The sequence below is a fragment of the Teleopsis dalmanni genome, chromosome 2 (genome assembly GCF_002237135.1).
Source record: "Teleopsis dalmanni isolate 2A chromosome 2, ASM223713v2, whole genome shotgun sequence".
In the NCBI taxonomy this organism is placed as follows: Eukaryota; Metazoa; Arthropoda; class Insecta; order Diptera; family Diopsidae; genus Teleopsis; species Teleopsis dalmanni.
In genome coordinates, this window is record NC_051847.1 from 8099386 (window position 1) to 8123881 (window position 24496).

General features: G+C 28.9%; 3 protein-coding genes across 5 annotated transcripts; 2 read left to right on the plus strand and 1 right to left on the minus strand.

Moving 5' to 3' along the window:
- Positions 1-9026: 9026 nt before the first annotated feature.
- On the minus strand, positions 9027-10094 carry LOC119679711 (methylglutaconyl-CoA hydratase, mitochondrial). The gene has a single exon (XM_038092206.1). It carries the CDS (start codon positions 10022-10024, stop codon positions 9149-9151), a length of 876 nt encoding a protein of 291 aa, XP_037948134.1. The 5' UTR covers positions 10025-10094; the 3' UTR covers positions 9027-9148.
- A 593-nt stretch (positions 10095-10687) lies between these two features.
- On the plus strand, positions 10688-14301 carry LOC119679113 (zinc transporter 9). 3 transcript variants are annotated; one of them, XM_038091292.1, is made up of 13 exons: positions 10902-11158; positions 11231-11439; positions 11495-11623; positions 11689-12162; positions 12232-12499; positions 12568-12694; positions 12805-12943; positions 13006-13273; positions 13337-13547; positions 13691-13808; positions 13878-13952; positions 14006-14119; positions 14188-14301. In XM_038091292.1, the coding sequence occupies exons 2-13, from the start codon at positions 11347-11349 to the stop codon at positions 14230-14232; spliced, it is 2061 nt and encodes a 686-aa protein (XP_037947220.1). In that variant the 5' UTR covers positions 10902-11158; positions 11231-11346; the 3' UTR covers positions 14233-14301. The 3 variants fall into 3 exon arrangements, with proteins under 3 accessions (XP_037947222.1, XP_037947220.1, XP_037947221.1); XM_038091293.1 differs by having other exon boundaries at positions 11234-11439; XM_038091294.1 differs by lacking the exons at positions 10902-11158; positions 11231-11439 and adding an exon at positions 10688-10783.
- A 7175-nt stretch (positions 14302-21476) lies between these two features.
- Positions 21477-23843, plus strand: LOC119679114 (arylsulfatase B). The gene is made up of 8 exons (XM_038091295.1): positions 21477-21632; positions 21689-21848; positions 21944-22031; positions 22092-22258; positions 22354-22575; positions 22643-22955; positions 23076-23510; positions 23596-23843. The coding sequence occupies exons 1-8, from the start codon at positions 21489-21491 to the stop codon at positions 23774-23776; spliced, it is 1710 nt and encodes a 569-aa protein (XP_037947223.1). The 5' UTR covers positions 21477-21488; the 3' UTR covers positions 23777-23843.
- The last annotated feature ends 653 nt before the right edge of the window (positions 23844-24496 follow it).

Here is a 24496-nt window from a genome sequence, read left to right on the forward strand (position 1 = left end):
CGATAATTTGTTTTTAAATAAATAATAATTATGTATCTACTATAAAGATATGGGTCAAACAATAACTTTTAAAATATCGAACATTGAATAACAAATGTAGGAAAAATATGGCTCCTAACTAAATGTTGTTAAGAAATTGTTGGCGAAATTATATAAACAAATAAATTTGTTATTTTCGTTAAAAATTACTTGCGAATTCCACAGACATGAGAGCATTGAAAATCTCTTAATTGAAGCTTAAATAAACCCACAATGAGTACGAGTACAACTGCTGATCACAATAATTTATTTAAACAAAAACAAACAAACTGTGAATCTGAGAAACATATTGGTTAAAAGGCGTCCAGTGAAGCATCAGAAAAAGGTGGGTAACTTGTGACTAGTGACGCAATCCTATTACCGTACTTGCGTAATATATAGTCAGCAATTGCTCACAGTTACCATGTAACAGACAGATAAAAGGTAAGATACAGATGAATATATAAATAGTATTGCACTTACCTTACTTACAAGCATAGATAGTTAATTTATGCTAACGATTGAGATGTGTACTTACGTTCTCAATTAGACAAAACGTATCCTTCAAATATCGAATTTGTAAATAGTTTAGAATGTAATGCAAATATGTACATATATACATATTTTAATTAATTTATTAATAAAAAATTTATGTATTCTGAATATAATTTTATTTCTCATAATAAATTTTATTGCTCTGAAATATATGTTGATTTCTGACTAATACTTTGTTGAACATTTTGTTGCTATAATGACTCAAAAGGACACAAAAGGTTATTTTTGTTTACCTAAAAGCTTTTAATAGTGTTTTATAATTTTATATACTAATAGATTATTACTTCTTTATCTAATGTCCTATATCATAGTGCTATGCTATATATAGTAGAAGTACTTGTCATGAGTATCAACATCGTAGCGTTATCTTTTTATATACATAAAAATGATAATTACATATTTTCTATTTCAAATTTAAAATTAATTTTAATATTCTTAAGTAGCTCTTCACGACTGTTTATTTTGCTTATAAATATTAATTAAATTAATATTAAAATTTATTTAATTAATTAAAAACACACTGTAGTTACGAGAGCACGGAAATATAATTAAAAATGATTTTTTTAATTAGTTTCGCTTCAATTTAATCCATTTTTAAACGTTTATATTTTGTTTGAATATCTTATTCTTCGATTTAATTACAATAATAATCATACACATACATATGTATGTATTTATTAGGCTGCAACTGCATATAAATTAATACATATATCATATAAAAATAAGCAATCATCATTAGATAAAACTACAATCAGAATTAATTTTATTAAATAGTTCTTTTTAAATTTTCTTTTCTACTGGTTATATTAAGAACCCATTGAATATGGGCATTTAATGTGCAGTATCGTGTTGACATTCTTATTATCCCGTGCCTTCCGGCAAAAAAATAAATATAATAGCCAGAAGATTGCAATACAAGCATAGTATGGCTTAATCTGTATACTATACTATGCTATACTATTTAAGGAGCAATATTGCCATATATTACTAAATGGCCATGTTTACTATACAAAAAGATCCAAACAAGGCATAAGATAGATAAAGTATTTCATTAAAGTTGAAATATACTAATGATAAATATACTAATGGTACACCAATCAAAAGTGTCCCATATCATCCTCACGTATCCGTGGATCCGACAACTATAATTAATAAAATGAAATTAATTTTGAAGTCGACAACTGACGAATACTTTTAACATAACGTACTGTTCCAGTATCCTCTGATTACTGCAGGTTTGTTGTTTCTTAATGTATCTCTTTATATCTTTTAGAAGTTCAGATAAGATAAGCTAAGCAACCACCAAAGGAATAGTTTTGTACTAAACATGTGTAAATCCGATTAATGACAATGTATTCTCAAACTTCTGCTCTATATGTTATAACGACATTAATGATTTATTTCATTAAACATATAAATCTGAGTTCAATTTATTTGTGGGTTTCTGGTATTAAGGTAGAAAAAGTTTCTAAATCATAATAAGAATTGGATTCAAAATTTTCGTTTCTTATACTATCTCAACTCCTCATTTCATTTTCCGATATATGAAAATTCGAGTATACTTCCTCCACACTGGAGTTCTCAAAACTGATTTAGATTCTCAATGCGCTGTTATATTATATAATGACATATATTTGCTGTAACTTATAGAGCCAGAAATCAATGTTTCCCATAAGTTGTACTGGCAAACATTATCCAGTACAGTACAGACATTATTATAAAAATGTCTATACTGCGATCCACACAGAGTCCACACAGAAATGAATAAATCAATTTAGTTAACCAATGATTATAAGGTGATCTGAATCCTTGCGTCAGCCCATTACTATCTGTAAAGGAAGATAGCTTAATTTATTACTATGTTACAAAGTAATTGTGTTACATGCTATTGAATTTAGTCTAAAAATCTTCAATCTACAATTGATTAACTTAAAGAACTGGCACACATCGCATGCTTATACTCGTATTATTATTATTTTGTAATCATCAGTATTATATTATTTTTATTTCATACAAATATTTTTATTGCATTATTTTTATATATTATATGTGTAGGTATTATAGTATTATATGTGCAATTATTTATGTTTGTAAATGCTCATATTACTTAGCTTAAGATGAACTTGACACTTACCTGATAACTTCAGTAAACTGCCACAGAATAGTAATAAGTTTCCTATACTTAGAGAGATGGTAGATACTATAATTATCTACTCACCTATACATAAACTTCAATAATGAAATACAAAGTAGAAAAACTATAAATATTGAATCTGCATATTTAATATGACATGAATAACAAATTTTTGCGTTTTCGAATCGTGTTTCAAATTTTTAAAATATTTAAGATTCGAGTATCTTAAACGGAAAACATCCCATGTGTGCGGAAGTAAAATTCACAATACATTTATAACAAAACAAAATCATTACTTGTTTTATTCTTAATTTAAATTTAATTAATTAATTTGAATACTTTTTTCGTTCAGGTACGTGGAATTCGGTGTATAAATTGAAAAATGCTAATGTGATAAAGTTGACATGATAAATATTTTTACAATAAAAAAAACAATGATGAAATGCAGGTATTATTAAAACAAAAAAAAAACAGACTTAATACTAAATTAATTTTAAGTAATTATGATTAATTAATAATTGATTCAACTGAGTAAACTACCTTGCTCTCAATTATATGTGTCTTGAGCGATTTGCAGCTTTACATTGGAAAATTTTTATTATTTTAATATAATTTTATTACAAAAAGTTTTAATAAAATAAAATTTTGTTAGGAATGCAATCAACTGTAAAAAATAATTTTTATTTTGAGAATAATGGTCAGTGTCCTCAACTGGAAAACTGGTCAGATATATTGCACTTTCTTATTGCTCTACAATATCTCAGATACGCTTTGAAATTTCTTAATGGAATGTTTTTAATAAAGAAAACCCTGATTTTTTTGTTACTTTCTGCTTATATATTTATATATTTACTACAAGTGTAATGATAGATTATAATATATCTAAGAGTGATAAAGTGATACGTTAATAGTTTAAAAAAACTTTTCCACATCTAATATGTCAAATTGATAAATTTATTGCATATTATATTATTATATTAAATATTATGTCAAAAAATACTACCTAATTACTCCAGATCCATAACTACAATATGTATATACTAAAAGAACAGTTTCGAGCACTTTATCAAATCACTCAATTATTTTGAATTCCGATCAATTGCTGATTTATTACAAACTGTAGTCAATGAGTATATAATACATTGAATAGTCTTTGTTATAGCTTATTTATTTTAAATAAAATTAATTTTGAAAATGTAACTTAAGTATTTGAAATTTAAATAAAACTCGATTTTCTAAAACATTTTCAATTTCTCAAACTACGCTTAAGAACTGGGCTTAGGTCCCAGTAATAATTTAAAAACACGTATTGAATATTGGTTGTAATAACAATTTATTAGAACATATTGTCGCGTTTATGTAAAAAATATTATTTAAAAATCAAAGTTGAAACCAATAGTTAGTTATATTAAGAGTATAATATATGTTTCAGTCCATAGAGTAAAACAGTATATACTTTACTTACAAATTTGAGTATAGGTACATTGACTTTGATAATTAACTTTAAAAAAGTTAAAGAATGTTTGTAGTATTTAGATACACATTATGAGTACTCTATATTATCAAACAATGCATGTATGTATAATTATAATATTGTCTATGAATCTAACAGCTAAGATTTATTCAATTTCAAAGTTCTTAAGAAAAATTTTAACAACGTTTTGTAAATGTGTTAGTATATATATACGTATAACGTTTATTGCCCAGTAAAAAACGCGGTCTTGCAAGACAATGTTGGCAATCCATCATCCATCACTTTGTTGAATGATTTGTTCAAAATTGTCAAAATGATTGCCATATATTTATATCTGTTACCATTTCCGATGACGACTGTACCGTTTTCTACTGGGTAAATTGTAGAAAGTACTTTTCCGAATCTGAAAAGTGCTTCAGTATTTTATGTATTATAGTTCACATTAGCAAAACAATAGAATCCGCTACTTGTTGTTTATGAATGTTAGATACTCTACCTAAATGAATACATATTTTTTGGAAAGAAAAATGTCTATTTTATGGCCCTCGCATTCCATTATACAGGCCTTATACAGAACCTTATGAGCAAAAGAAATTGTATAATATGTACACACATATATTTATTTGCATATCTTCATTCAATTCACAAAACCAATCACTTAACGATATCAATAAAAAGTAGTTATTAAAAATATCATTTGTATTCAGATATATAAACATACATATATATATACCTATATATATAACAGGAAAAAATCAAACAACCTACCAAACTAAATATTCATATTACTACTCATTTATGCTATTATAATTATTAAATCGTATTTAGATATAAAAATAATTCCTAAAATATAAATGTAGGCATAATCTTATTACAGGTTAAATTATATTATTTGCGTACAAATTGTACACAGATACATTTCTTAAAATTTAGCATAATGCACAAAACCAACAAAGAAGTAATGTATACACATTCCCTTAAAACAAAAACAAAATAGAAGAAATCTATACACATTCGTTTAAAGCAAAAAAAAAGCGACTAATGTTTATGCGACAACGTTGCTTATATTCCAAATGCATAAATGATCGAATATGTTCAATCGATTAATAGCCAGCAATCTAAATGAAATCAGTTTGTCTTTTTGCTGTTGCTTATGCATTTCGGTTCTTTATTTTATTAGTAATAGAAATAGCAATTAGTCAAGAAATCCAAATAGTCACAGCAATTGAAACCCTGGTTTAAGGAGATACTTTTTTAGTTAAATAATTGTGTGTGTAAATAAAGAGTCTACACACAATTTGACTTCAGGGCCCAGAAGACGACAAAACCGCGCAAGTGCAGCATGTCAAGTTGCGCAAGCGTGTAGCAGACGATCCTTTTACAATTCTTCATATAACATGAGTGCTGCTATATTCATTATTGTTGTTGTAGCTGTTGTTGCCGTTGTTGTCTCGCTGCTATTTTTACATTTTATTAAACTATAAAATTTTTAATATATTTATTTTTATTCTGGCTGTAGGTTCCTTCTTGTTAAATAATAAAACTTTGTTATTTTTTATTACACTCTATATAATAGAGACGAAAGACCAAAGAGGAGGACGTTTATGCATTTTTAATAATAGTAACTTATACTCGGAATCCTGGTGATGACTCTCAGGGAGAGACGAAATGTAGAGTGTAATAAAAAATATCAAAGTTTTATTATTTAACAAGAAGGGACCTACAGCCAGAATAAGAATATACATATATAAAAACACCATTTTATTAAACTCGAAAAGAAATGAGTTAAGTAAAATGTTGTACCAAAACGAGAAGAAAAGACCGGACACAGAAGGCAATAATCAACCAATAATTTACAAAGGGCTTAAAGAGTTCTTACTTTGAATGTCAATGCACTTATGACTTGGCAAAGGATCAACGGCAAGTTTTGCTTGTTATTTTGACCTTGGCAGTGTTTTTGGTTTCAGCGAAAAGTCAAACAGACCAAAAGCTAAACATGTTTCTTCAGTTATTGCCGCTACATACACATAAAGAATACTTTAATGTTTTCAAATAACAATTTGCTATTTAATAGATACGAAAAACTCAGGTTTTAACTAAATAGGAAATATTTCTATCTACGTAGAGTGCGTCCCTTCGTCACACACTTGACCGGCTCTGTTCGTTATATCTTTGCATGTTGTGTTTTTATCGCTACCTCATTTTAATGGTCTCCACGAACTACAATTATTGACTCCACTGTAAAAATACAACATTTATACATTAAAATGTTTTAAAATCGTTCTGAATACTTACAGTCCCAACGTAGAAAGGTCGTACTTAGGATACAAACTAATAAATTATTATCACGTAATGCAGAACATTTTCTGTGACAATCTGCACGCTTTAGAGAAAATAATCTTGTTAACCTAAAACAATGAACTTGAATGGCCGGTTAATCTAAAACAATTAATTTGTATCAATAAAATTTTTAAAATATATATCAGTTTTAAATAAATGTCTTGCAATTTAGTGTAACTTGCTATTTTTGAATAAATAAGCTTGTATAGTAATGTATATTCTATACTACATACTTTTTCAATGTGAATGTGAAATTTAAAACTGAAAATGTAAAAAAACATGCACGCAATGTTAATAACATAATTTATATTTATAACATAATTATGTTAGCCCTCATTGAGCATTAATAAGTTTTGTACATTTTGAAGAAATTAATAAAATGACGACGAGAGTTGTTTTAGCACACACGAAAAGGCTATGTCAATTAGTATTTAAGTATTTATTGTATTTATTGAGTATTTATTCTTTTAACATCAGTTTCCAAGTCGGTAATGCTATAAGCTGCTCCTGTGCGGGCGCATGCTACAACCATAAAGTCGTATTCACGCGTAATGAAAAGTGCACATAGATTGTCAAACTTACGCATTTGCCGCGCTTACCGTACAGTTCGGACGATGGTGTCAGAGTATTAAAACTGGACGTATGCCAGTTAAGACTCTCGTCCATGAATGACTGAAACTGAACAATCTCTGTCAGATTCTTTTTTAAAAATAAGAGACAAATACCTTTATGACTGGCAACATAGGTGGGATCATTCCCAAAAATCAAGATGGAGGCATTCGTTAATTCCAAATATAAAAGTTTGGATTAACCGAGAATCTAGATACACTGAATGTTGAAACCAACTCTTCTACTATGGTAATGTAGATGTTGGCAAGCATTGAAGAATGCATAATCTCTAGAACAATAAACATTGTTAGAGCGGACAAAGTACTTAGTACAAAATCGGAGTGAAAGCACGCTAACTGCTCTCTTAACCTGCGCTGTAAAGGAATACCTTAACTGGTCATACTGCAGGGATTTCCAGGATTTTGAGCTAAGAATGTGGGGACTTTTTAGTCCGTAGGCATATATGACTCAATTGAGTCGTGCATGAATCGAGCATGCAAATGGTACGGGCCAGTTGTATCTTTAGAAGATTTTTCCTCCAGGTTCGATACTAACAACAAAATAAAAAAAGAAAATGAGTATTCAATACTGTATTACTTAATTAATGAAGAAATCTTTTGTTAAATAAACTAATCATCGTAATTAGCAAAAATGTATGCTTTGTCAGATGCTTTGAATTTTAATTCTGAGTTCCATTTCAGCAAGCATTCGGTAACTGATCTTGCGAAGAAATAAAAGTAATAAGGGAACTTATTGGCGGTTTTTGCATAGCTACGACTTTTGAAATAAACTGAAATAAAACTTCATAATGCTAAAATTCAGAAATAAGATACTTTTGCTTCATGTTTATTACGTCAAAAAAGATTTTATATAACTCTTCTACAACATACAATATAAACAATACAGCGATTATATTATTATATTTATTTAAAAAATATATATATATACATATTGTTTGTGTAATACTTAAACTGAAGTAAAAATTATAGTATTTTAACTACAGTTGTTTCGATTTACATTTATTTGTTGGCATTAAAAAATCTCAATTTAAATTCGGGGCACGTTCTGAGTCAAAAGCCTTATTTAAGTTAAAAAGAAATGAACAGATAAAAAATAAAGAGAAATTGATAAAGCGTGTCAAACATATTTCAAATCAGGGATTAAATATTTCTATTTAATTAATAATCTGTATAATAAGTGTTATATACAGAACACACTTAATTTTTCTGATGAAGACAATAATGTTTACTTCTTAATATCAGACGATGCCAGTAGTTTCCGATAAAGTACCCCCCTTCTATCCTTGAGCAAAATTAGGTAATTATAAAGTATGCTACTAAAAGTTTTATCTCTTTTAGGTAGATACATTTTGTTTCTTTAGGCGGACTAATCTTGTTGAGATGGTAGCAGTGGTTAAAGTATCCTTATGGACGATCGAAAGAACAAAACCGTTCTGCAGTCTGTAGGATACTTACTTTGTCATATTAGTAGCGACGTCTTGTCCAAGAATAAGGTAAAAAACATAATTGCTACAAATGTAAATACTTGTGGATAGGACTGTGGAACTTTACAGTTTGTTTTTGCTAATAATTATTAATATCAAACCAATATATGCTTTTTAAAAAAAAATGCAGTTATATATTATAGGTATACAGTTAAATAAACTTTTGTCTATTTACAAAGCCTTTGAGGACATATCAAAACCATACTTAATTGTTATTCCTAATTCATATTTAATACCATAAACTGTGTTATCTATTTATATTCACTATGAAATATTTATATAAATTTTCAACGTGCCTTGAGCATTTATATGGTATACTAAACCACATATTGTGTTGCAATCTTATTTAACTTGATCTATTCATGAAAATTGTAAATCAATCTTTTGAGTTTAAAATAAATTTATTTTAAAATAAATATAACAATAATTTATTAACAATTGAACTCAGTTCTTAATAAAATAATAAATGCACTCTCTCTTAGTCAGTTGGCTCATTGGTTTTATTTTAAAAAATTTATTCACCCTTGTATTGAGGTTTTCTCTTCTCTGCAAATGCTTTTAGACCTTCTAATCTATCTTTGGTTGGTATGACTTGTGCATAACAAATTTCTTCTATAGAATAACCGGTTTTGAGATCAACTTGCATGCCCCTATCGATAGCAAGTTTCGCCATTCTTACGCCTACTGGCCCATTTGGTAAAATTTCCTCAGCTAGTTCTATGGCCTTTACATAAGCTGCATCTTTGTTTTCATTTTGCTTTACAACATGATTAACTATACCCATTTCTTTAGCTTTATCTCCATTGAAAATACGTGAAGTAAAAATTAATTCTTTTGCTAGTGACGGTGATAAAATGCGAGGTAAACGTTGAGTTCCACCAGCACCTGGAATAATTGCCAAACGAGTTTCAACAAGTCCAAGTTTAACATTATCCGCTGCTGTGCGCATGTCACAAGCCAAAGCCATTTCTAAGCCACCACCTAAAGCGGCACCATCCAACGCGGCTATAACTGGCATAGGAAGTTGTTCAATGCTTACCAATAAACCACGTAGTTTTGTTACAAATATACCAACTTCCTCTTCTGTCATAGTTTTACGTTCTTTAAGATCTGCGCCAGCACAAAATATATCCGGTGTAAGACTTCTTAAAACAACAACACGAGATGCATTATCACATTTAATATCATTAATAATTTCTGTAAATGTCTCCACCATACCACGGCTAAATGCATTTTTTGCTTCCGGCCGATTTAGTCCAAGCACAGTGATGCCTTCCTGATGACCCGTTAAACGATTAACTACAACTTCATCACCAAATGCCACTGTAGCCATAAGGCGTTGTTTTATAACATTAGTAATTATACATGGAAATCTTTTGAACAGAACCATTTTCAAGTTTCAATTAACAAAAAGTTGTTACAGCACTAGACTGAAGATCGTGCAATAGTTCTTCTTCTTCCCATTTAAACTATTCACAATAAATTTGTATGATAAAATGGAAAATACAAAAAAAAAACTTGAAGGATCTTCTCTGGTTAAATACAACGAAGCAAAAACTCATATATTCGTTAACTTATATAATAGGTTAATTAATTATGAAAATGCAATAAATATTTTTAATTTAATAGCATTCTTTGGAGATATACATGAAGAGTACATGAGAAAGACTTCTACTTTTGCAATTTAAAATTGATAATTTAATTTAATTGTTAAGATATGTATATTACAATATTATATATGTTTACATTTATAAATTATTAATATATTCATTTATTATATAAATTCTATATAAAATTTTTCAAAAAATAGCAAATAGTTGAATATAAATATTCAATTTAATTGAAAAGATATAGAGATAAATATTTTGCGACCAGAATTTAAAGAAAAGAAAAATTAAAAAAATTGAAGTCACAAATTCTTATTTCAATAGAACGATAAGATTTATTCAAAACCAAAGACTATTCAATACAGTATACTGAATACGTAATGAGTATTAAATACTCATTAGTTTAACATTTAACAGATTAGTCATTTTCCTCAAACATGTTATACATTTCGTTCTTTCAACCAAAGAATACCAAAACTAAAGTATTTTTTGCCCTTAACAATGTCTTCTTTAGGACTAACCATCTATGACATTTAAGAAAGGTAAGATTTCCTCTATTGTGCATCTTCATGCTTATTGTGAATAGTTTATATTAAAAGTTACCGCAACTGTCATTTTATCATACGTTTTTCTTATTTCATTATTTCTTTACTTTCTTATTTTGACGTCTCGCATTTTTAGCCGATTGATATAATGAGGCTGAAGTTTGAATAAAATATTTTGCTAAACATAATATATCTACATAAAAATTGTTTTTAATAAAAATTGTATTTAAAAAAAATTGAATGCCGAAGGTGTCGAAAGTACTTCGTTAGGCCTCGCATATAAATGTAGAGACAAAATTTTTAAATTCATCGATGACGTAGTGTGTTGTTTATACTAATACAAACGAAGAAAATTTTTAACAAATTGTTTTGGTAATAATTCAACATTTTCAAAGACTACAAAATAATTTTTCATTAAATAAAACTAATGTAATTTGCTTTCAGCAGTCTAAAAATAGGAAACAACGGGTTTTCAAATTAACTACTCATCAAAAAATTTTCTAACAGCACTGGTATACACTAAGTGATAGTACTTACTGAATTAATTTCAGACAGTTGAAATGCTTCTCAGATGTATAGCTGCCGCAAATGTAAGGCAATTGTTACATTTGCGGCAGCGCGTTGTAGGTCGTAAATTTTCTAATAAAATTTTGGTAGGTTTGTAATCGTTTATACGAGAGAATTTTAAAATCTTATTCTTTGTTCCAGCACTCCTACTTTTTATTAAGCAATGCAACCATTATGGAATGTCCTTTAAGAAGAATGCCGAATGAGTCTCAAAATGTACATAGAAAATCTATTATTTGCAGAAGAGCTTTTGTAAGCAAAAATCCAGAGGTAAAAATGTATTTGATAAATGTGTTTGTAGTTTATATGTAGAATGTTTTTTATATGTGATTTAGATACGTGCAGCACCAAATTCCACTTCGTCTAGTTCAAATTCAAGTGAAAACGAAGGCGTTACCAAAACTAAAACTGCTCAAAAAACTGGTACAGAACCAAAGAAAATAAATGTGCCTGCATCGTCTGTCAGTGATAATAATGATAAAAAGCCAGAAAATTCAGCGCATAAGGAAACCAAAAAAGTTGATGTTCAAACGAGTAAAGGGACGCTTTCCATGACGACGACTATTGAAGATTCTAAAATAAATGATGTAGTATTTGAAAAAACGAAATCAATTCCACAACAGCCAACATTAACTGCAGCATCTGCGCCGGCTGCAAAAAACGAAATAGTAATTGATGAAGACTCATTTCAAACTGATTGCAATCAAAAATTAAGCGTCAACGAGAAAGAAACTACGACAACTAAAGCGTCATCATCAGAACATTCGTCGGAAGAATCTATAACAAACACAGAGAATAAACCAAAACCTGTGAGTATTGCCCAAAGGTTTTATGACAAAGACTGGGTATATTTATGTGCAACACTTTTTATTTAATAGCAACGTGTTAAAGTCGATTGCAATCGTTCTTCATTGGAACGCAACTTTATTACACCATCACGTGCTATGACTGATTTTTTGCTTAAAGCTTCTGATTTAGAGTCCTTACAAAAGGTTAAACGGCGTTCGCCATATGAACAGGAGCCTCCCATAACTGTGTATTGGCGAAGGGATGTTGAAGCAAAGGCATTAGAAGTTTGGGGTTCACGTGAAAATCTTTTACGAGCATCGTTGTTACGAGAAATCGAAAGAAAACAGCATCAACAAAGTTAGTACTTTAGTACTTAACATCAATGATGTCAAATGACAACTTGAATTCATATATTTTTAACTTAGATTTATTTACAATTAAGCGACGTTTGAGGGATTATAGACGAGAAGTTGGTGCCCGCACAGTCGTTATGAATGAGGAGCCTGGTTTGTCAGGAAAGTCAGGAAGGGTAGTGCTAATTGCTGTTGGAATGTTAGTACAATGTTAATGATATATTAGTAAAAGTTTAATGAAATAGTATAATATTAATTATATGTTAGTAAAAGTTTTATTATATAAAATAATTAAACTTCATTTTTCAGAAATGGTATTAATTTTCTTTTTAAAACATGTGCATGGGTTTATACGGGTTCACATAGTATGTTTGCAGAGGCGATACACTCATTAGCTGATACAATTAACCAACTAATCTTGGCCTATGGTATACACAAATCTACACAGGTTACTTTTGTTTAAAATAATTCGTTTTTTTTTTATGTTAAAACTGTCGAAATTATTTTCAGATAGCTGATCCTGATCACCCTTATGGTTATGCAAATATGAAATATGTGTCATCTCTTATATCAGGAGTTGGAATATTTTGTGTTGGTACAGGTTTATCATTTTATCATGGTATAACTGGTCTTCTGGATCCAGTGCCTATTGATAATTTGTTTTGGGCATTTTGTATACTTGGTGGTTCATTAGTATCTGAAGGCGCTACATTGTTAGTGGCTGTCAATGAAATACGGCGTTCCGCAAAATTACGTGGTGAATCTTTTAGGGAATATGGTAAACAAAATCAATTGCATTTTCTAATCTACACTTTATATATTAAAATTTTGTTAAACTTAGTGCTCTCTGGTCGGGATCCATGTGTTAATGTTGTATTAACAGAAGACACAGCCGCGGTTGCTAGTGTAATTTTAGCTGCTAGTTGTATGGGCTTAACATCAATTACTGGTTCAGGAGTTTATGATGCAATTGGCTCGTTAATAGTTGGTTGTATGCTTGGTGCCGTAGCTTCATTTATTATTTACACCAATGTTAATGCACTTGTGGGCAAGTAAGTTAATAGATTAATTTAATTAAATGAGAAAAGTAGAGATATTATATGTAAAACTTTTAAATATAATTTTTAATTAAAAGTCCTTCAATTAATTTTTAAAACAATCATTTTAATGATGTATAACATAAAATTCCCGATAGATCTATATCCGAGGAGCAATTAAATAGAATAAATACAGAACTTGAAACTGATGTTATGATACGTGCTATACATGACGTTAAAGGCATTGACATGGGTAACAGTTTAGTGCGTTACAAGGTTTGTAGTTTTAGTGAAATATATGTCAAATAAAAAGGCCAAATAAAAAAAATATATCCCTGTCTGTAGGCTGAATTGGATTTCGATGGGCGTGAATTAACGCGTTCTTATTTGGATAAACAGGATTTAAATGAACTTTATAAAGTATTGACTTTTACTTTAAATTCATGCTTTGCAAATAACTTTTGTTTTTTTAGATTGTAAAAGAGTTTAAATCTCCTGAGGAACTAGAGCAGTTTTTATTGACACATGGCGAAAGCATAGTTGATTTAATGGGCGGAGAAATAGATCGAATTGAAATGAAATTGCGGGTAAGTTTATTATGAGCTTGGATCATAATCGATCATAATGTACAATAAAATTTTTATACCCATTTCAGAAAAAGTTTCCCGAAATCCGTCACTGTGATTTAGAGATACTGTAATATATTTTTTGTGAGATACACACAGTTATTTATTTTTTAAACTGAATTTGCAAATGCTTAAATTTTAATGTGAAGAAAAAATTTTTAGTTTTAATTGTGCTATGAAATCCTTAAAAATTAAATTTATTAAATTGTGGCTTCGTGACAAAAGTTAAATATTAATATATACAAATAAGTAAAACCATCAATTATATATATATATATATAATGTATATATAATATAATGTTAAGAAAATTATTTAATAAAACTTTCGTTTGGAAACTGGAATCAATATTTTGTGTTATTTAAAAGATGTTAGTATGATAATATAGTTTAAATCTTTTTCAATAATTTTTCAGTTATGTGGTTGAATTTATTATTTAGAGTTTATATGTAAGCATATGTACTTTCCTCAATTAATATTCCGATTAAGGGAACTTAATTATTTTAAGTGGCAATTGATGACCATATAAGAAAACAGTAAATAAATATATTTGCAAATTTATTTACAAAAAACAAAAATCTTTTTCGTTTTTCTTTTTTCAAAACACAAACAGATTGGCATGTCTTCGGTCTCGCTCAATTTATCCTCACAATTCCACAAAGAATAACAGACATGGGCCGTAACGTAAACATTAAGTATGCAGTTCACGTCTGTTTAAAAGAAAAGAAAAAGCTACCACTAGCTTGACTGTTGACTGACAAAATGGCATGAAAATGAGTGAAAACAAAAGTAATTAATGCCTACCTCTCGCTTGGGTTAGCAGTGTGCATAATTTATATTTTAATTAGTTTTTCTACTTGTTGAACTGTTATTAGTTAATTGGTTTTTTAGTTTGTTTTTATATTTGTTGATTAGCATAAATGCAAAGCAATGCAGAGATACATACTCCTCTGACAATGCACAAATGCTTGCATAAGAAATGTATATTAATACATAACAGCATTTTAACATTGGTATGTAAGTAACAGCAGTAAAGTTTAACTATTTATACGAATTCATAAACAGTCTTTCATTTAAGTCATGGATACGAAGATTCTTAAATATTTGTGCCTACAAGAATGGTAACAACCTTGGGAAAAGTGTGTTGGCTGTATTGACTAAATCCAAATAAGTACAAATTAACTTGCTGAAGTTTCCATTATTTGCAATATGTAAGCAGCAGGTATTTACAGTGGTGTCAGATCATTTAAGCTTAGCAATGCAATAATATCGAGTATATGAGTATTGAAATTATTTATATAATAATTTTATTTTAATATAATATTAATTAAACGTTCAAATGAATAAGTACTTAGGTTAGATTAGGTTATACCGGCGATCCTCTTAGGCCTATTGGCCCATTGTGTTACTGTATGTATAGGAAAATTCAGGGTTTGAAACCACCTAGAACCTTAAGAAGTTGAAAATGAAAATGCTGTCAAGTGTCAGGTTTTGCAATTGATCACGATCTTCAAGTGTTGATTTGCCGCCGTGCTGAGTTCGGCAAAGAGTAGATGAGAGGCATTCTCATCGTCTTTCCCACAGATCCCACAGGTATGAAATGATTACTTGATTTGTAGTATATTATGCTAAGTTGTGATATTAAATTATTTTAACATACAAAAAATTTTTATATACACATAAACAATTCGCCCCTGTTGCTGGGGATCGATGTTTCTCCTATTTATGTTTTTATATTAGATTTGTAATAAATAAAATTTTTAGTAATATTATATTAAATTTAATTTAATAAATTTATTTACGATTTTTAATGTACCTATGTATATTGTTTATTTTATGTTGATTATTTATATAGCGACACATTCCGCATTAACATAGAGAAATGCGTGACTGTTATACTTAACATTGTGTTAACTTGGCATAACATAATTAAGTGTTTTGGTTTGAGCGCCACAAGCCACACAATCAATTAGTTTCACACACTCGCTTACTATAAACGGCCGCTTCGACTTGTGCTTATATTATTTGTTTAACAGAATAAAAGTCCAATAAATATTTATTCTACATCAAAATAAATTCACTGTTAGTTTAATTGAATTCTAATTTATTTCACTCATGAATGTAATAATTGCGTTTGATGGAAATATTTTTTGATTGATGAAAACAATAAATTTAATTAATTTTTTATTAAAGATACTAGAGAAGAATAATATATTCGGGGTGAAGTGAAGTGTGGTGATTAAAGTTTAAAAACATATATTTTTTTAATTCATTATATATATAAATATATATATTATAGATTTTATTTAAATCTCTGCCTAAGAACATAAACTATATCTGTAGTGACTTTTTTCTGAAGGTGGATCAAGATCAAGTATGAATCAGAATTTCATCAAAATATTATAAAAAATATTATTATGCTATTATGTATTATTGTAATATGTTCCGCTTTCTTTTTATTTTTTTTTTTAATTAGTCTAAAAATTAGTTTAAACGTAAAAACCTTTAAATAACCGCTGATAATTTGAGGTATACAAAAGTTAAATATGTCTGAGTTTCTTATCAAATTATGGTTTCAAAAAAATTCATATTCCCATTCAAAATGAAAAAATGATTAAGATATCGACCACAGCATAATATTTCTATCCATTGTTTTAGTTAAATGTTTGCAATTATTTCTTCATTTCTCAGTGAAAATAAAAATAATCAAATTTATCATTTTGACTTTTACAAGTATTTCATGAACTTATCCAGTTTCTCATCGGAATAAATAAAATTTTAATAAAAGTATTCTAAATATTATCTACTAATGATAGCAAACGCTTATTTTGTACCTGAGAATTGTAAAAACTATATAAAGTGTTGTTTGTGCCAAGGTTCATATCATTAGCGCCATCTGTGGCAGATTTCAAAATCATGCCTAACTATCTAACTATACAGTACAGTTTTACATTCTATTTAAATTATTATCCAGATAAGTTTAAAATGTGTGGATATCGCTCCACCTGTAACTGTTAGACTTTTGGAACAAACCGAGTTATTATTGTTCTCTGTATTCCTGTTAATTCAATTCATAGAGATTATGGGCAAGAGCTATACTTTATTTTATTTATATATAAATATTTTATATATTTTGTTGATATTTTATAAATATTTTAGATATAGTTAAAGCAATATCAATATAATAAATATGTGACCCATAGATTATTTTAAAAGGAATAAATAAATTGACAGTATCCACATAGAGAATTAATATTCCTTCAATGCACTAAAACATAGTCTGATGAAAAAGTAATATTTAAGCATCATCATATTTAATCTGTAAGTTTATAGCTGTTGAAGATCTCATTCTCTGAATTCATACACTACGACTACATTTGAGATTTATTATGTATATGATTCAGCTATATTCTAAGTTTCAAATAACTAAAACAAACAATTTAAAGAAAACAAACAAAAAATTATAAAACAAAGAAGAAAAGAATTGTTGGTTATTGACTGCACTTTTGTGTTCATTACCTAAGCGGTTTTTTTGTACCCCTTACACACAGTGTGAAATGGTTTATTAAGTTTGCATAGTTGCTTATATCGAGTTATGACATAGATCAAGTTATGTCCATTTGTTTGAAGTTATTCTGTAAAAGTTGACGGAATGATTAATATCAGTAGTTAACTCCTGATAGCTGCACATTTTTTTTTGCAGTAGGTGAAAAATTAAACAGCCAGAGTGTGAAACATTAACCCACTAAAATCACCTCTTAGGAATGAATGGATATTTCCACCGCAATGTGGAATCTTAACTCCAGTAATTAAGGGAGAGAGATGTGATCAAGAGGCTTAACTTTATCTAAGGTAGAAAGTAGAGTGTAGCACAGGTGGAGAGGATTAAGTGAAGGGAGTTACTTATTGTGCAAGCAGGTAGGGTGGGTTAGTGGTAAACTCTGTGACCACGACCACGAAACTTTTTGTTATAGAGTGGGATGATGGAGCCATCAGAAAGGCTCTTATAGAAGTATAGTGTGAGGTATTGGGAAGGTTTTTAGCACATGGTTTGGACGAGGGAGGCAGGAGGGGAGGGTGTTTGGGGTTGAGACGTCGGGTGAGAGTTATGTAGCCGGGTGAGTGTTAGAAGGTAATGGTTGATTGGAGTAACTTCAGCTTTGTCGTAAAGAACGGAGTCGGTGAAGTGCGTGCTATCGAGCTACCGCTTTAAGTTAGTGCGATCACGTAGAAGCTGGTGGTCGTAAAAACGGATTCTTTCTATCTCGGCAGAAGTGATCATAGACCAAGGCGTACGAGAATATGGATTGAATGAGCTGTTTATAGCAGAGGAGTTTAACTTCACAGTTAAGCTGGTTGTACTTACAAAGGGGACAGACACCGTGTGGAATAAAGTTGTGCCGAAGAGTTAGTATAACACCGAGATACTTGAGGTTGTCAACAAGCTGAAAGGGAGTATGTCGAACTTTAGCTTGATAACTTTAGCTTGGCATCAAAGCGACTAGGGCGATCTCACCTTTGATATTGAAAAACTATGGCCAAAATCTTAATGGGGTTAATCTTCCACCTAGTGTAATAGTTAAGAATAAAATGATAAAATGTCTTGTTAAAATTCTTTAAAGCGGTTTACTTCATAAATTAAACGCGTAAAAATCTAATGTAGTAATACAATGTGACTTAATGAAATTAAATAAATGGTGTATAAGATTTTTTCATTATTAATAATATAATAATGATTTAATTTAATAATTGTAAATAAGAATTAATTTATTAATGAACTCCAAATAAGTGTATGTAAAGAGTAAGTAAACATCGGCAAAGCCAAAGGTTTTCACTTTTCTTATTTTTGTATAAAAATTAACAAAGGTTATTAACATTATTAACAATAAAAAAAACAATATTCTTTGTAATTAGTTTTGCAGTAATTTTTAATTTTTTTGTAATTTATTTCAAAAGAAAAATAAAACGGCGGCAGTATGTCTGGCAGGCATAGTTTTTTTTTGCTGAAAAAAAATCTATAGAAATGAGAATATAAACAAAAAGCTAATAAAAATAGAAAATACGTGAAAAAAAAACTAAAAACTAAAACTTTTTGCTTAATTATTCAAAGCGAAAATTTATTCCATAAATTAAGGTTTATTGTCATTCCTGCTAATTGAGATTAAAAAACTGTGTCACTATAGCAAATTTAGTGATTTTAGTAGAAGAAAACAGCGCCAGATATCAGAATCTTAATTGTTTATAATATTCACATAGGAAGACAATATACTACAGAGAACTTTTATCTCATATTAGTTATTAAAAAATTGTCTTTATAATTTATTAATAATTTAATTAATCACACAACAGCGGTTTATGGAAAACTTAAAATACATATATAGAACAAGAGAGTAACAGGAGAGAACAAGAGAGTATTTAAATACCTATGTAGTTCAGATTAAGTACTCGCAAATTGTGGAATTATTTTTATAGTTCAGATGAAGTTATTTCTATTAAAATATGGGTTAAAGATCACAGTTTATAGAAACGAAGTATTATAGGAGGTGGTTACCTAAAATATATAAAAAAATTATATCTCAACTACCCAATACCGACTTATATTTCAATCAGCATATAGTTGGGTATCTCTAGCTCAGTAACTTAATACACTATAACAATATTTTTTTAAGTGTCAACACACAAAATAAAATAACACATTTTTTAACATCTGTTCATTTTATTATTAGTAAAAATTCTCAAAAACAATGTCATATGATTCCTAAAATAATAAATAAATATAAGTTATTTATTTATTTCTTTCTTTCAATCTTACGGCTAAGAACTCATAATAAATGTATTGAATTACAATAATTATGTCAAAGTAGTAACCTTAAAATTATAATTGATTGATGCCAATTAAAAAATACAATCGACTCAAGTTTAAATTCATATTTCTTTCATTTGATCTTTACTAGTTCTTTATAAGTTCCATTAGGACAAATGTGACCCTGAATACCAAAGTTTTTTTCCCCTTCTTAAATATTTACAATAATAACTTACTTTGACGACAGATATATAAATGATTTTATTAAGCTTCAATTTAATTATATATTACTATACAATAAATTTTTTTTAGAATATTTAGTATAAATACTAAATAGTGATTAGTTAAACAGTGATTCCTTTAATCGTTTTTGCGGTATGTATGATATGATCATCAGATCTTCCTTTTAACTTTCATGATCATTTTGATTGTTTGTATAAGATCATTCTTTATTCTATACATACTTCTACTCTGTATATTATTAAATGTAGGCTCTATATATTACTCCGATCAACAGTTTTAGATTCAAAATCGAGCCTATTTCTTATAGGCTCGATTTTGACATTTCCAGTTATAGCCAGAATGAATATCCTGTTTACACTGAAAATATTATTCGTTTACACTGTATAAGTTTTATAATTCCAAACTAATATAAACTAAATGTTTATATGAAAATATATAAACAATAGCTTAAAAGGCAAACTTGTTAAAGCTCAGGATTATACGTTTTATTTTTCTGAAAAGAATACGTTAATATCTAAAACCACTTACAGATAAGATATTGCATAAATTTTTATTGGCATATATTATTTGAACCCAATCATTAATGTAATAAATGTATACAATTTCATTTAAATGTTCTATGTAGAAAATCTTACAGTATTGGATTCTTTTAAGGTAGTTTCCGAAGTCTTGTGGCCACATACGTAGCAATAGCTCAGTCATATTTTAAAAAATATCGCGTTCATGTTTTCAACGTGACGAGAGTTTGAGCATTGTCCTTATAAACATTCTTTAACGTAACTTTAAAAAAAAAGTCCATCGGTGGGAGAGGGCATGATCTTGTTACCAATTTTACAACAATACAATGTAAAATTATATGCTCGGTAAATTTATCAAGTACAATCCTCTTGTACATCCATTTCTTTAATTTCACGCAAAAATAATTTGTAATTATATAATCGTAAGGGCCAGAATTGAAGGATTGTGTGAATTTTTCAGGTCTGAAAGGTCCCCATTTTCAAAAAAGTAGGGAACTATGACACCTTCAGACCAAATACCATATGCTGCAAATGAAGTTTTATGGATGCAATTATATTTCAACAGTTATTCAAAACTTTATACTTACGTTCAAAACTGTCACTGAAGAACTCTATTCGACAGAACTCTATGCTATTTGGACATATCCAATGAGCATACCTTTGACGCATTCCATGGTTCATGGTGTGAAATGAACCAGAATTTAAACTAAACAGATGTAATAAAAATAATGTTTAATATTCTTTTTTTAGTTGCTGCATACATAAAATATGAGAATCAAATGGAGTTTCTTTTTAAAAACAATATTATACCTACTATCTGTATCGTCCGTAATCACACAAAAAGATGAGGTCACACCAATTAAAGCAGAAAGAAAGCCACCTCACATTATATTTATACTAGCAGATGACTTGGTATGACAGTTATTGTTTCATTCGAAATTTAAATGAAACTTTTTTTATTTTAACAGGGTTTTAATGATGTTGGTTTTCATGGCTCAGCACAAATCCCCACACCTAACATAGACGCTCTGGCATATACGGGCATAATACTTAATCGTTATTATGTTAATCCGATATGTACTCCATCACGATCCGCCCTAATGACGGGAAAATATCCAATACATACAGGTATATAGGTAGGATTTGTGTATTTTTTGAGTTGGGTTAATAAAAAACGTAAGAGTTTAAGATTTTCAAGCATTTGTATTTATATTGTTTAATAGGTATGCAACACACAGTTTTATACGGAGCTGAACCACGTGGACTTCCACTAAGCGAAAAACTTATGCCCGAATACTTTAATGATTTAGGGTATGCAAAAAGGTTCCAATTAGTATGTGGATACTTGTTTACCAGATATTTTTTATACAGATATTCCTCTCATATTGCTGGAAAATGGCATTTGGGTCATTACAAACGGATATATACACCACTTTATAGAGGCTTTCGTTCTCATGTTGGTTTTTGGACTGGTCATCATGATTATTTCGATCACACAGCACAGGAAAATCCATCTTGGGGCCTTGACATGCGCAGTGGTATGAAAAAAATTTCACAAGAGCAATATTATGAAATTTAAAAGAATTTTAAAAAATGTCAAATGTTGAATCTACATATTTTATTTGGATTATAGCTTTAGATGTGGCTTACGATTTACATGGGAAATATACTACAGATTTAGTTACGGATGAGTCATTACGTGTTATAGGTTTACACAACTCTTCGCAACCATTATTTTTGTATGTTGCACATGCTGCAGTACATTCAGGAAATCCTTATAATCCATTACCAGCACCTGATGATGCAGTAGAGAGGATGAAACACATTGAAGACTTTAAACGAAGAAAATATGCTGGTTTGTAGTATTATATATACTAATCATATCAATAATACTGATATATAAATATTTCTTTGAAATTTAGCTATGTTATCAAAATTAGATGATTCTGTTGGTCGAATAGTTCAAAAATTAGAAAAACAAAAAATGTTAAATGATTCTATTATAATATTTAGTACTGATAATGGTGGACCTGCTGAAGGGTTTAATCTTAATCATGCATCAAATTGGCCTTTAAGAGGTGTGAAAAATACTCTTTGGGAAGGTGGAGTACGTGGAGCTGGTTTGATTTGGTATCCAAAAATAAGAGGAACAGGTCGTGTATCTGAACAAACAATTCATATAACAGATTGGCTTCCCACCCTTGTTGATGCAATCGGAGGAGATAATGCATTAGCGTTAGTATAAAAATACGAGTATAATGAAAACATGATTTTATAAGTTTTAAAAAACATGATCAAAAACTAGGATGTGTAAATTTAGTTATTATATGTACCTTAATAATTTATTTTAAATAGAAATATAACTGCAAAATTAGATGGTGTTAGTATTTGGAATGCCCTAACACAGAATACAATTTCTCCACGAAGAACTATTTTGCATAATATCGACGATATATGGGGTAGTGCAGCTATAACCATTGGGGATTGGAAAGTAGTTAAAGGCACCAACTATCAAGGTGCTTGGGATGGTTGGTACGGACCTGCGGGCATACGGGACCCAAAAATGTATGATACTAGACAAATTTATAGAGGTTTAGCAGGACGAGCTATAAGCACTTTGAAAGCTCTTCCGAGTTTGGCAGAAATTACACGTTTGCGTAGAAGTGCTTCAGTAGATTGCGCTGTGAATTTTTTGTATTTGCAACAAGGTGCAATATGCAATCCACTCAATGCGCCATGTCTATTCAATATTAAAGATGACCCGTGCGAACAGTTCAATTTATCAGAGAAGTATGTAGTTGTTAACATAATAAAACCTGTACAATTATAAAGTAAGAATAGTAATTTAATAATTTAAATATAAAATCCCTTCTAGGTATCCTCACATTTTAAATTCTTTACTTGATGAACTTCATCGTTTTAATAGCACAGCTGTGCCACCTTCCAATAAACCCTTAGATCCAAGAGCAGATCCTCGTCTATGGAACTATACATGGACAAATTTTGGAGACTATGAGGAGGGTAAAAATACAATTATAGGTTCAATAAATATATAATACAGTTAATAAGCATTAAGTTATTTAAAATAAGAATTAAATTAAAAAATTTTGTCCTTTATAGGAAAATGAAATTAGTTGGTAGTAAATAATAGTTAACAGAATTTGTAGTTATAAAGCAAAAACAATATTTTTTAATAAAAAAAATTAAATTATATAAAAATCTCTTCCTTCTTTAAAGAAAAAATTTTAATTGAAGAAGTGCTAAAAGTTTATGGTATGGATGGTAAGTCTGATTTAGTAAAATTTGTTAATTTTTGTTTAATGATCCAGAAAAATTTAGAAAAAATATCAGTAATGTTACTTTACTATTAAAGTTTCATAATAATCATTACTCTAAGTTAAAATTTCTTAATAGTCATAATTTAAATGTAGATCGATGGCTACCATCATTCTTATGGGCTTTAATGATACGTATTGATGAAATGAGTAGATTGTAGACTGTGAATCATGGATTTAAGAACAATATTAGAATTGAAAACATTTAAATAATACATATTTTTTATTTTTATTTTGGATAATTAATTTCCAACTTTTTATTTCAACATTTGCTATGCCTTCTTGCTTTATGCTAACCTAAAATAGGTGGAACAGGATAAAGAAAAGCTAAAGTCTCTTTAAAACTTAGGATTCAAGATTATAAAAGGAATATATAAGAATTTTAACAATAAAGTAAATACAATTTATATATATTATATAATAAAAGATAAATGCATACAT